This window comes from Ranitomeya variabilis, chromosome 2 (genome assembly GCF_051348905.1).
Source record: "Ranitomeya variabilis isolate aRanVar5 chromosome 2, aRanVar5.hap1, whole genome shotgun sequence".
Lineage (NCBI taxonomy): Eukaryota > Metazoa > Chordata > Amphibia > Anura > Dendrobatidae > Ranitomeya > Ranitomeya variabilis.
The window spans coordinates 350,417,803-350,431,090 of record NC_135233.1 but is presented as its reverse complement, the minus strand read 5'-3'; the positions used below and the strand labels follow the sequence as shown (position 1 = coordinate 350,431,090).

Genomic DNA, 13,288 nt, shown 5'->3' with positions numbered 1-13,288 from the left:
GGCCTGTCAGGTTCTGTTCAGGCAGCACACGCTCCAGGCAAGTAAGCGCTGTCAATCAAGATACAGGGATTGACCGTGTGATGCTAATTCTGGAGGCGGAAGGACCACGCCAAAGGTGTAGAACCCTAACTTGCATATTGATTAAAAAGTGTTTCCCGGATGGCTGAAGTCCCAATGTGATTGTGCACTTATTTTAAATTTGTGTATTGGGAGGTGACATATTCCCTTTAATTGGGTCGTTGACCGTTGTGGTCATTTTTTTTTACTTTACTTAAATCCATGTATTTTGGGTAAAAAAATAAATTTTTGTAAATTGTGTTTCATTAAGAATTTACATGCTGTTTGTTTCCCTGCACATTCAACTTTGGTGTGGTCTGTGATCAGCTGAGAGGAGCTTAGAGAAAGAAAGATAAAACTATTACAACCTATCCACACAAGCTCGCTGATGGTTTCTGAATTAACTCATTCTGCAGCCAGTAATGGACAGTGCAGCACACAGACGTCATAGAAGGCAAATGGTGTAAACGTTTTGTTGATACCCAGTTGAAAAACTTATTTTTCAGCCCTAAATACATGCATCCAAATGAAAAAAAAAATTGTCCCCAAAGGTGGACAGCTACTTATGGTTCAAAAGAATGTGGGCCAAACGTGGCGCCATTCGTTGTGATCCAGAGTTCTACCTTCGTACTGCATGTTCCTGACTGTGCACCATGTTTGCATATCTTAGGGAACATCATGGATGTGATGGAAACAGTTTGCATTTCTAAGTCTACCCATCGCCTTTACACACCAGGCAGAGGTGGCTGCATCTTACAGGACCCCCGCTACTAACATGATTGCTTAGCACTGTAATGTGATCATTTTAAGGAATAACTGGAACGACACAAAATGTACTGAACCGATAAGTGATAGGGACAGGCTGAACTGGCGTAGAGTGTGCGATAACACTGTAGCGCCATCAGTCATTGCCTCTAGCTAGACGTTGCTGAGTTGGGGAAACGAAAAAAACATGCAATCAATCCTTCGAGGGGGAGCTAGCATCTTCCAAAAACCACCCACATCATTACACTGAGAGAGGGATGCCAAGCTCACATCTGTCCTTACCCAGACAGCAGAGATCTGCTCCATCTGTGATAGATAAATGTGATTACAAAACAAGGGAAGACTTTATTGGGTTCATGGGAGTTCTTCCACTCGTAAGTCTTAACCACCGAAGATGGCGTGCCAACAATGCGCACAAAAGACCCCAGTGTTATGCTTCAGTTTGGCAAAGCCACGGACTAATATCTATCATCTCGGTCACAAATTATGTTGCTAATGCAATGCTGTTAGTAAACCTTGGCAAGAGGAAAGGTCTACTGTTTATAGGGATTGTGGCATTCATTGTTGTAGTGATATTGTAAATGAAGTGGGGCTTACCTCTGCAAAAGCGGTGGAGTATTATCTATCTATCTATCTATCTGTCTATCTATCTATCATCTGTTATTTATCTATTATCTATCTATCATCTATCTATCCTTCTATCTATTATCTATCTATCTATCCTTCTATCTATTACACTGGTCAACAGCATTTTTGGTGCCAAAGATATTTCATCGAATTTAGGGTATTTTTGCGGTGCTGATTCTGAATATGTCATCAGTTTTGCCAGATTGGCTCAAGTTTTTGAGATTTTTGGTATCTTATTTATAGCACTTGTTGGTAAATGCGACGCATCATCTCATTAATTTCTTTGGATTAGTACTTGAACTGAGCAGTTCTCAATATAGTTTTGTGTTAATTAGTGTTCTAAAAGTTTGTTCATAGCTTGATTTTTGCACTAACTTTATGTTGTTGTCTGTTTTCCAGTGAAAAGCATGAACTCATCAAGAAGAAGTTGTCTTAACGATCCAGACTCATTCTGTTACATTTGTGGTGAATACACACTGCCAAAACATAGAAGAAACATAACAGACTTCGTAAAAAAAGTGTATTTTGCCTATTTTGGGGTTATGCTTGGGGACCAAGACAAGTTTTGGGCACCACACATAGTGTGCAAAGCATGTATCGAATTATTACGAAAATGGAGCAAAGGACAAAGAAAAAGCTTCAAATTTGGTGTTCCAATGGTGTGGAGAGAGCCAAAAAATCATCATGATGACTGTTATTTATGGTAAACACAGGTACAGGCACATCTTCACAATGAGGGACAGGCCTTCTTGCAGATTCCATGTTACTCCCATTTTCGTTTCTTATGCTTATTGAATCCTTGCACTTGCACTGCACAGAAATAACAGTCATCATGATGATTTTTTGGCTCTCTCCACACCATTGGAACACCAAATTTGAAGCTTTTTCTTTGTCCTTTGCTCCATTTTCGTAATAATTCGATACATGCTTTGCACACTATGTGTGGTGCCCAAAACTTGTCTTGGTCCCCAAGCATAACCCCAAAATAGGCAAAATACACTTTTTTTACGAAGTCTGTTATGTTTCTTCTATGTTTTGGCAGTGTGTATTCACCACAAATGTAACAGAATGAGTCTGGATCGTTAAGACAACTTCTTCTTGATGAGTTCATGCTTTTCACTGGAAAACAGACAACAACATAAAGTTAGTGCAAAAATCAAGCTATGAACAAACTTTTAGAACACTAATTAACACAAAACTATATTGAGAACTGCTCAGTTCAAGTACTAATCCAAAGAAATTAATGAGATGATACGTCGCATTTACCAACAAGTGCTATAAATAAGATACCAAAAATCTCAAAAACTTGAGCCAATCTGGCAAAACTGATAGCATATTCAGAATCAGCTCCCCAAAAATACCCCAAATTCATTAAAATATTTTGGACACCAGAAAAAAATTTTTTTTTTGTTGACCTGTGTTATCTATCTATCTATCTATCTATTATCTATCCTTCTATCTATTATCTATCTATCTATCTAGTAGTCCAAAAAACAGGAGCAGCACACCACTATTTGTGAATACGGAGCGGTTTTATTTAGCCCATGATGGAGACATTTCGGTTCAATATAGCGAACCTTTCTCAAGTTCGCAAAATTGAACCGAAACGTCGCCATCATGGGCGAAATAAAACCGCTCCGTATTCACAAATAGCGGTGTGCTGCTCCTGATTTTTGGACTACTGCATTCAAGGTTTGGTATATGCCTGTGGGAGTTCTCTTTGCACCCGGACTCTTTATGTGCTAAATGTGCTGCTCTTCTTTCCTATTTTGTTCTATCTATCTATCTATCTATTATCAATCTATCTATCTATCTATTATCTATCTATCTATTATCTATCTATTATCTATTTATCTATCTCTGATCCCGACTTTAAAGATTTTTTTTTATTGTTTATCTGCTTCCTAAATACAAAGTTCAGCAACTTACTAAATATTTTTAATTAATAATTTTCTACCATTTTACTGCAGCAGAGTGACTATTAGGCCTTTATCTAGCTGAGTGGTCTGCAAAAATGTTACAAATCCATCAGAGCTCCTGCTCCTTACCACTCACTGCTCTCCACCTGCCTTCTTTCGAGGTTAGTCGAGCAGTGAGAGGATTGTATATAGATCTCGACAATGTGGAGAGGGAAGGAAGTATGTGCAGTCTTATGGCAGGTGCAGGCGGGCGTATTTGCTGTCTGAGTACAATCCCACAAAACATGTGATCGCAGTTGGACCAATGTTAGTCTATCAGGCAGTGCAGAAGTCCCATTTTTTCCTCAGGCACTGCATTTGCATAATCTGTACAATTCTTGGATGAGAAAATCTAAGACCGTCTGTAGCTGCCCTTAGAGAGGAAAAAAAGAGGCTACAAATTAAGCAGGAATGCACATGAAGAGGTTACAGTTACTGGGTTGATATATGAGCTAATGAAGAAAGTAGCAGCTTGGATTCTCCCAGACCCACATCCAGCCTATATTACTGGGAAAGTAATGATTTTTTTACCATTTTCCTACAGCAGATAATCTGTAAGTATTTTGCAAAAGTGTTACAGATCCATGAAAGCTTCTGCTCCTGACAGCTCTCTGCTCTCCAACTGCCTTATCTAAGACATAGGAGCAGTGACAGGGTTGTACATAGATCTCCACAGTGTGGAGAGGGAAGGAAGCATTTTCAGTCTTAGAGAGGGTGAAGAAAACAGGCAACAAACTAGGGAGGAAAGCACATAAAGAGGTTATAAGTACTGAGCTGATATATGATCTAATAAATAGAACAGCAGATCAGATACTCGAAGAGCTCATATCCAGCCTATATTACTGGAAAAAACACTCCCACAAATGAAAAGACTGGAACGTTTATCTAAATTGCAAATCATAGCAATTGTAAAAATACCTTCACGGTATAGTTCAGGAATTCCTCCTGCTATATGCCTTAAAGGACCACTGTCACCCCCCTCCAGCCGTTATAAACTAAAAGTGCCACCTTGTGCAGCAGTAATGCTGCATTCTAACAAGGTGGCTGTTTTAGTTTTAGGTTCAAGCATACCCCAAATAAAACGTTTTTATACTTAGCCACAATTCCTGTCTCTAGCCACGTAGGCGGCTCCTCACTCCCCAGCTTGGCCAGCTCCTCTGCCGTCACTCACATCTTCAGTGGCTTTCGGCGCCGCCCCCTCAGCGCTGTTATCGTTTCAAATCCGGCGCCTGCGCTGTGTACTGGTGTCCTGCGCAGACGCAGTAAGCTCTGGCCGTCTGATGTAATGGCTGATACCAGAGAACAAAAGACATCCACAGAACACCAGGATGGATCTGCTGCACAGCAAATAGCTGTAGGACCTGCGATGACGTCACTGCCATGTGATTAGGGCAATCACATGGCAGTGACGTCATCGCAGGACCTACAGCTATTTGCTGTGCAGCAGATCCATCCTGGTGTTCTGTGGATGTCTTTTGTTCTCTGGTATCTGCCATTACATCAGACGGCCAGAGCTTACTGCGTCTGCGCAGGACACCAGTACACAGCGCAGGCGCCGGATTTAAAACGATAACAGCGCTGAGGGGGCGGCGCCGAAAGCGCAGGAAGATGTGAGTGACGGCAGAGGAGCTGGCCAAGCTGGGGAGTGAGGAGCCGCCTACGTGGCTAGAGACAGGAATTGTGGCTAAGTATAAAAACGTTTTATTTGGGGTATGCTTGAACCTAAAACTAAAACAGCCACCTTGTTAGAATGCAGCATTACTGCTGCACAAGGTGGCTCTTTTAGTTTATAACGGCTGGAGGGGGTGACAGTGGCCCTTTAAATATATCTATAATGTATTGAGCCTCGTTCATGTGTGTTGGATTTCACACCTAAATTAGTGTCAAATGATAATCCAATGACAATCTGTACGCTAATGGGGCTTGTGCAACCCTAATCACGTGCAATGCAAAATTTTAGGGCAGATTTTTGTCTATATAGGTGAAAATAATTCACCTAATGTTCTCTATTTGACAATTAAATGTTGAGAATCAGAATCATTCGATGACAATGAGACTAATCCTGTTTTGGTTCTAGTCCGCACACTGCAGTGGTAGAAATCTAAGAGGCAGCCTTGTATTTTTCTTGTGGAAATATGTGAACAAAAGATCACTTGTCTCCCATTAAAAATATTTTTCTTTTCAGATATCCCAAGTGAAACAAGAGTAGAAGCCATATGCAAATCAGGCCGGAAGTGCAATCAGACTGCATCTTCTAAGTGCATTGACACGCCCCCAGTGCACATACAGCCTAATTTGCATATGGTTTCTACATTAGATTTCTCGTGACTGACACATGTGATCTCTATAAATAAAATATCACTTTTACTGGTGGACAAGCACCAACACAGCTATACCACTACTTCCATATGAAAACCATGCCGACAGGTTCCCCTTAAAGGTGAGCCTTAGGATATCACCACTAAGCATAGGGCTACATTGCAAGTAATTCTAAAAGTCACAGACACTGAATTTCAAGCTGTGTCTCCTGTCCATCACTTAGAAAAGTATATGTTAAATAAATAATCCCATCCCCCGCCCCAGACGTCTTTGTCTGGCTCAGCTACTATAAAATATACAACTGTCTAATATATGCACTTGTGTTGAGATATGTCCTGGCTGTTCATGACAGTATGTAATTGTAGCTCACAGAAATATATGGAACAGGATGTGTCCTCACTCCTTTCCTTAGGATAGACCATTAATATCAGATTGGTGGGAGTTCCACTGCCAGCACCCCCATCAATCAGATCTCTGGTGCCAGAGCCACAGTGCCATACACTTTGTAGTGGTTATGTTGGGTAATGCAGCTCATTAAGCAGTTTGGCAGGAAGACCCCCACAAATGCATTAATGGTTTATTTTAAGGATGCATCATCAATATTCTTGTCCAGATAAATCCTGAACATCAGTTTCCTTTTTCAGTGAAAAGAAAAATTGTAAAAGAAGTCATATTCATTTTCAGCCAACCAGGAACAGAGTCAGAGAAGTTTAGGCCCCCACGTGGTAAAGATTATGGACCCCTTAAAGAGAACCTGTCACTTGCCATAAATGTGTATTTATTACCTGGTGTAAATGCCGCTTTTCTCCTGAATCTGGCATTGTTTTTCTTTTGTTCCTGCGCCTTTCCTTTCCTGAGTTATAGCCTCTCTTTCCTTTATATAAGTCTCATCTTTTTAACCCAGTGGGCGTGGTTCTTAGCTCCTCTCTGTGGGAGTGTTCTTAAACCCAGTTGTGCTTTTAAAAAAAAAACTAGATTTACATACAGGAGATAGAAGGCCATATCTCAGGAACGGAGCCACACAGGAACAAAAGAAAAATAGTGCCAGATTCAGGAGAACAGTGGCATTTACATTAGGTAAAAGAATTACATATTTATGACAAGTGACAGGTCCCCTTTAAACACTTTATAGTCGCTATTATACAGTCAAATTGATTACTGTCTTACCACTGAAGAGTTATGGACCCTTTCTGGTCATGGGCCCTGCTGATTCTGTTTTTCTAGAAGCATAAATATCTGAATTCTAACTGCTAAGGAGACCAGGAAGACTTCATTGGTCTTAAATACGTTTCATATAGCCACATCTACATGTTTTTTCTCCACAGGAGAGTCCACGTCGGGGAGTCTTTCACAATCACCTTGTCCTAAGGGTTTTGAAAGAATCAATGGAACATGTGTAGGTAAGTTGATCAATAAGTGATGGATCAACTAGCTTGAGGGTCAAGCAACCCTGAAATAGGAAAGAGTAGTACATTTTTCTTGGCATCACGTTTCCTGTGATGTGGGGTCTTGTGCATTAGAAACTTTTTTATTTTCTTGTACCCATCCAGTTCTTTTACCGTCTTACTTTGCAGATGTAGACGAGTGCAAGGATCCATCATTGTGTCAGAATGGTGACTGCACCAACACTAGAGGGAGCTTTTCCTGCTTGTGCAAAGAAGGATATCTCCTCGATTCCTCAAGGAGCAGCTGTATATGTGAGTTCAGCCTTTCTTGACTTATATCCTAATTTTGTTGTATGCATTTTTATTATTTATAGTAGAAGAAAGTAAAAATTGAATGGTCATGTCTGCATTTTATATGGGCCCACTCTAAAATATATATATATATATATATATATATATATATATATATATATATATATATATATATATATAACCATTGTGTCTTTCTCCTCAGCTCATCATGTGATTTCAGAAGCCAAAGGTCCATGTTTTAGGGTCTTACGGGATGGCGGGTGCTCCCTTCCTATCCTTAGGAATATCACCAAACAGATTTGTTGTTGCAGTCGCGTGGGAAAAGCTTGGGGCAAAGGATGTGAAAGTTGTCCTCCTTTTGGCACAGGTAGGAAGCCGTCAGTCAAGTTTTCAGTCCTGCTCCAACTGTGAATAGTTTTTAATCAATACATAATATAACTTTATTATTTCATGTTGCAGAGGGATTTAAAGACACATGCCCTGCTGGTCCAGGTTACCATTACTCAGCTTCAGACTTGAAAATTAACCATCGCTTTGTTGGACAAGATCGTGTTCCTGTCCTACGACAGCCTGGATCCAGAATTCTGACACTAACCACTCCTGTACCACCACCGAAACCTGTTACCAGTAAGAGATCAGTCGTATCTTCTGATATTTATGACATCTAAATTCCCCATCATGAACTATGTCATTGTACTATGTCAGGTATCTGCATTGGTGGTGGACCGGGTTCATGTACCCGCTTATTCGGTAGAAGAGGATGCCATTTTGTAGATCGGATTCACACTTCTGACAATGACCGTCTATGTTCGGACCACAATGTCTGGACCAGCCTTGGTTCCTCACAATGTCTGGACCAGCCTTGGTTCTCCACAATGTCTGAACCAGCCTTGGTTCTCCTGACTCAAACTTGACAGCTTCATAGACGTAAGTGATGTTGTTGAGTTTGGATCAGAAGACCAGCGGCTGGTCCAGACATCATGGTCCTGTAAATGTTGGATGTCTTAGAGATCGACTTTTTCTTTATTCCCACAGTTTTCAATCCTCAAAGTCAACCAGCCAATGTTGCCTAATACCCAATATGTTCTGAAGATTATTTCAATTTCCCAAAAATTATATTTAGTACATGAGTAGTGGCTAGGGGCTGCACTATCCATGAGGTGAGAAAAGAAGCTCAGTGGGTAGCCTTGCTAATTGGGTGGTGGGCAGCATTTCGGTAGATAACCAGTTAATTTCTGTACTCTATCTTCTACAATTTGTTCATGGGGGAATACATAATTTCACATTTTGCCCCAGCCAACGAAAGGCTTGACGCATCCTTATCAGTGGTGTTGCAATAGGTGTAGCAAATGATATTGGACATCCATGTCCATAAACCTCCACATACTAAGCATCACAGCAGTGTTACAGAGGTACCATGACATATGACCTCATCGTCATTGGCAAGGATATCGTTAAATATCTTCCTTTGGAACTGATCCTATAATCTAAGACAAGGAAATGAGATTGTGGTCTTCACTGGAGATAGGGACTGATGAGACTTCTACCTATGTAAGGCTATGTAGAATATGTCAGCATTAAATTAGACTTCATCTGGTTTATATTTTCAGGCCGTTTCATTGCGGAGGAGAGAAAACCAGAGAGTGATCAGACCCGGGCTTATATTCCACCACAGAGCCCTGATAGGACGCAAATCCAAATTAACAGGTCCCCTTCTGTTATACAAAGGCTTTTTCCCACCAGGTCACCATCTCTGGTGGAACGTATAGAGACTGAAGTGGAGTCTCCCCCTCAGGGTAAGGAAGATTATGGAAGTGGATGGTACGCTATCCCTTTTTTTATTAACAATGACAGGTTATTCGGCGAGCTGCCTCTTGTCTGGAATTAATAATGTCTACCTCATTAGCCAACTCTCACGACCATGAGCAGCACTCGCGGCACAATACTAGTCCTGTTGTAAAAATGTGAAGACAGTAATCTCTGTGCCACATACCGACCGCTTCACTATCTTTTACATTCGTGATTAGTCATTAAGGGGGATTTCTATGATTTTGATGTGATAATTTTGGACTACCCCTTACAGTGTGAAAAAGTAAAAATATATGATATACACGTAACATATTGATGGCATTGCCAACATGGCAGTCAATATTTTATCTAAGCAAGTTTCTATCTTTTTCTTTTGCAGAAGTCAACTTGTGTGAACTGAATCCACAAATCTGCGGTCCTGGTCGTTGTCAGCCGCGTCCCGGCAGTTACACCTGTGTGTGCAACAATGGCTACTGGTTGAGTACACAAGGCACCCATTGTATAGGTGAGAAATTAATTATTTCTGCTATTTGAAAGATATCTCATACAGTTTTGTGCACCTAGCAATAAATAAGGTGGCATAATAATACTTCCTAGCGACAACAAGTAAGTGTTATCTATCCCCTTAGTGACAGAGCCAATTTGGTACTTAACGACCGAGCCAATTTTTACAATTCTGACCACTGTCACTTTATGAGGTTATAACTCTGGAACGCTTTATCAGATCCTGCTGATTCTGAGATTGTTTTTTCGTGACATATTGTACTTCATGTTAGTGGTAACATTTCTTCGATATTACTTGCGATTATATATGAAAAAAATGGAAATATGGCGAAAATTTTTAAAATTTTGCAACTTTCAAACTTTGTATTTTTATGCCCTTAAATCAGAGAGATATGTCACAAAAAATAGTTAATAAATAACATTTCCCACATGTCTACTTTACATCAGCACAATTTTGGAAACAAAATTTTTTTTGTCAGGGAGTTATAAGGGTTAAAAGTTGACCAGCAATTTCTAATTTTTACAACACCATTTTTTTTTAGGGACCACATCTGAAGTCATTTTGAGGGGTCTATATGATAGAAAATAACCAAGTGTGACACCATTCTAAAAACTGCACCCCTCAAGGCGCTCAAAACCACATTCAAGAAGTTTATTAACCCTTTACGTGCTTCACAGGAACTGAAACAATGTGGAAGGAAAAATTGAACATTTAACTTTTTTTTGCAGACAATTTACTTCAGAACCATTTTTTTTTATTTTCACAAATGTAAAAACAGAAATTTAACCATAAATGTTGTTGTGCAATTTCTCCTGAATACGCCGATACCCCATATGAGGGGGTAAACCACTGTTTGGGTGCACCGCAGAGCTTGGAAGAGAAGGAGCACCGTTTTACTTTTTCAATGTAGAATTGGCTGGAATTGAGATCGGACGCCATGTTGCGTTTGGAGAGCCCCTGATGTGCTTAAACAGTGGAAACCCCCCACAAGTGACACCACTTTGGAAACTAGACCCCTTAAGGAACTTATCTAGATGTGTGGTGAGCACTTTGAGCCCCAAAGTGCTTCACAGAAGTTTATAAAGTAGAGCCGTGAAAATAAAAAATCGCATTTGTTTACACAAAAATGATCTTTTCGCCCACAAATTCTTATTTTCACAAGGGTAACAGGAGAAATTAGACCACAAAAGTTGTTGTGCAATTTCTCCTGAGTATGTGGGTACCCCATATGTGGGGGTAAACCACTGTTTGGGCGCACCGCAGAGCTTGGAAGAGAAGGAGTGCCGTTTTACTTTTTCAATGTAGAATTGGCTGGAATTGAGATCGGACGCCATGTCGCGTTTGGAGAGCCCCTGATGTGCCTAAACAGCGGAAACCCCCCACAAGTGACAGTGGAGCGCCCCCAGACGCAGGGCAGCGGGATACTCGGTACCGGGCCTCTCTGTCTCGGTCCTGGGGTTGTCACGGTGGCTAGACCCAGTCCGTGACCCTGCTAAGGGGCGTCCAATTAAAGGTGTGATGGTGGTGCGTGGTGCAAGGCGCGATGAATAACGAGGACACAGGGTTGCAGTCTCTTTACCTCTTTACTGAAGGCTTCAGGATCCGCAATCCAGAGCACTGCTAACAGGGCTGGCTGAGACCGGACGGTCCGAAGGCACCTCCAGAGTTCCCTTTGCAGGTGGAAATCAGTGCCTAAATCAGTGCCTACCTTCTAGCGCCTATGTGTTGTAGTACCTCCCTGCTGAGCACCACGGGATAGTCCTCACAACTGTTGTGTCTGTTTCTGATGTTCTTCTCTCACAACTCGTATCTGTTCTGATGTTCTTCTCCGTCCCCCAGATGATATGGATAGGACGCACCCGTATGACGGGTAGGCCTGGAGTTCTTCCAAGGCCCTAGCGTCGCCCCTCTCCCACAATTGCCCCCTATGTCTGCTTAGGTGTTTTAGGTGAGACAGCCAACCTAAAATTAACTGTCCTGCCGCTGTTTGAAGTATTGCTTGGAGCCTAATACTTCCTCGGCGTTCCGGCCACCGGCTACGCGCTTCAGTAGGATGTTGCCTGGATCTTACGGCACGACTCCTACTGGCTTTATCTCCTTTTTGCTGCGATCTCGTTTCTCACTTCTCCACGATAAACCTCGCTTCGTTTCCTTTCTTAGGATGCCACCGCATTCGAGTGCAGGCGCGGCTCCGTAACATTCTGTTCTGTTCACTAGGATCCCACCCTTGACAGGGACCCCCCTGAATCTTCCCCTGCAACACCCTCTGCCACAGGATGTTGCCTGGATCCAACCCAGTCAGCTTCTGACTAACTTTCTATCCAGCCCCCAGTTTTACCAGATTGTGAGGAGTGGCCTAATACATAGAACCCTTTGCTCCCCCTGGTGGCCAGAATGTGAAGTGTAAAGGGTGACTGTGATACCTGGTCAGGTGAACTCCTTAAGTGCCATCGGACGTACCATCACTCCCCTTAGCGGCGGAGCATCAGTACTGCAACGACCAGGACTTTGGGGCACTGCAACACCATTTTGGAAACTAGACCCCTTAAGGAACTTAACTAGATGTGTGGTGAGCACTTTAAACTCCCAGGTGCTTCACAGAAGTTTATAACGTAGAGCCGTGAAAATAAAAAAATCACATTTTTTCTACAAAAATGATCTTTTCGCCCACAAATTCTTATTTTCACAAGGGTAACAGGAGAAATTAGACCACAAAAGTTGTTGTGTGTGTTGTGCAATTTCTCCTGAGTACGTCGATACCCCATATGTGGGGGTAAACCACTGTTTGGGCGCACTGCAGAGCTTGGAAGAGAAGGAGTGCCGTTTTACTTTTTCAATGTAAAATTGGCTGGAATTGAGATCGGACACCATGTCGCGTTTGGAGAGCCCCTGATGTGCCTAAACAGTAGAAATCCCCCACAAGTGACCCCATTTTGTAAACTAGACCCCTTAGGGTACGGTCTCACAGTGGCACTTTGGTCGCTACGACGGTATGTGTGTGACACCGATCCAACGATGCGTTCGCTTGTAACCAGGGTAAACATCGGGTTACTAAGCGCAGGGCCGCGCTTAGTAACCTGATGTTTACCCTGGTTACCATCGTAAGAGTAAAAAAACAAACAAACAGTACATACTCACATTCCGGTGTCCGTCAGGTCCCTTGCAGTCTGCTTCCCGCTCTGACTGACTGCCGGCCGGAAAGTAAGAGCAGAGCACAGCGGTGACGTCACCGCTGTGATCTGCTTTCACTTGACGGCGGCACTCAGTCAGAGCGGGAAGCAGACGGCAAGGGACCTGACGGACACCGGAATGTGAGTATGTACTGTTTGGTTTTTTTTACTTTTACGATGGTAACCAGGGTAAACATCGGGTTACTAAGCGCGGCCCTGCGCTTAGTAACCCGATGTTTACCCTGGTTACCCGGGGACCTCGGCATCGTTGGTCGCTGGAGAGCGGTCTGTGTGACAGCTCTCCAGCGACCACACAACGACTTTCCAACGATCACGGCCAGGTCGTATCGCTGGTCGTGATCGTTGGAAAGTTGCAGAGTG

General features: G+C 42.3%; 1 protein-coding gene across 2 annotated transcripts in view; it reads left to right on the top strand.

Annotated features, from left to right (window-relative positions):
• The window catches only part of LTBP4 (latent transforming growth factor beta binding protein 4), a 273,052-nt gene that overhangs the window by 204,319 nt on the left and 55,445 nt on the right, over positions 1–13,288 (top strand). For both annotated transcript variants that reach the window (XM_077285558.1, XM_077285559.1), the window contains exons 9-14: positions 7,052–7,126; positions 7,301–7,423; positions 7,626–7,790; positions 7,883–8,050; positions 9,034–9,219; positions 9,612–9,737. In XM_077285558.1, the coding sequence (XP_077141673.1) occupies positions 7,052–7,126; positions 7,301–7,423; positions 7,626–7,790; positions 7,883–8,050; positions 9,034–9,219; positions 9,612–9,737 (843 nt within the window). The remainder of the gene's footprint in view (positions 1–7,051; positions 7,127–7,300; positions 7,424–7,625; positions 7,791–7,882; positions 8,051–9,033; positions 9,220–9,611; positions 9,738–13,288) is intronic.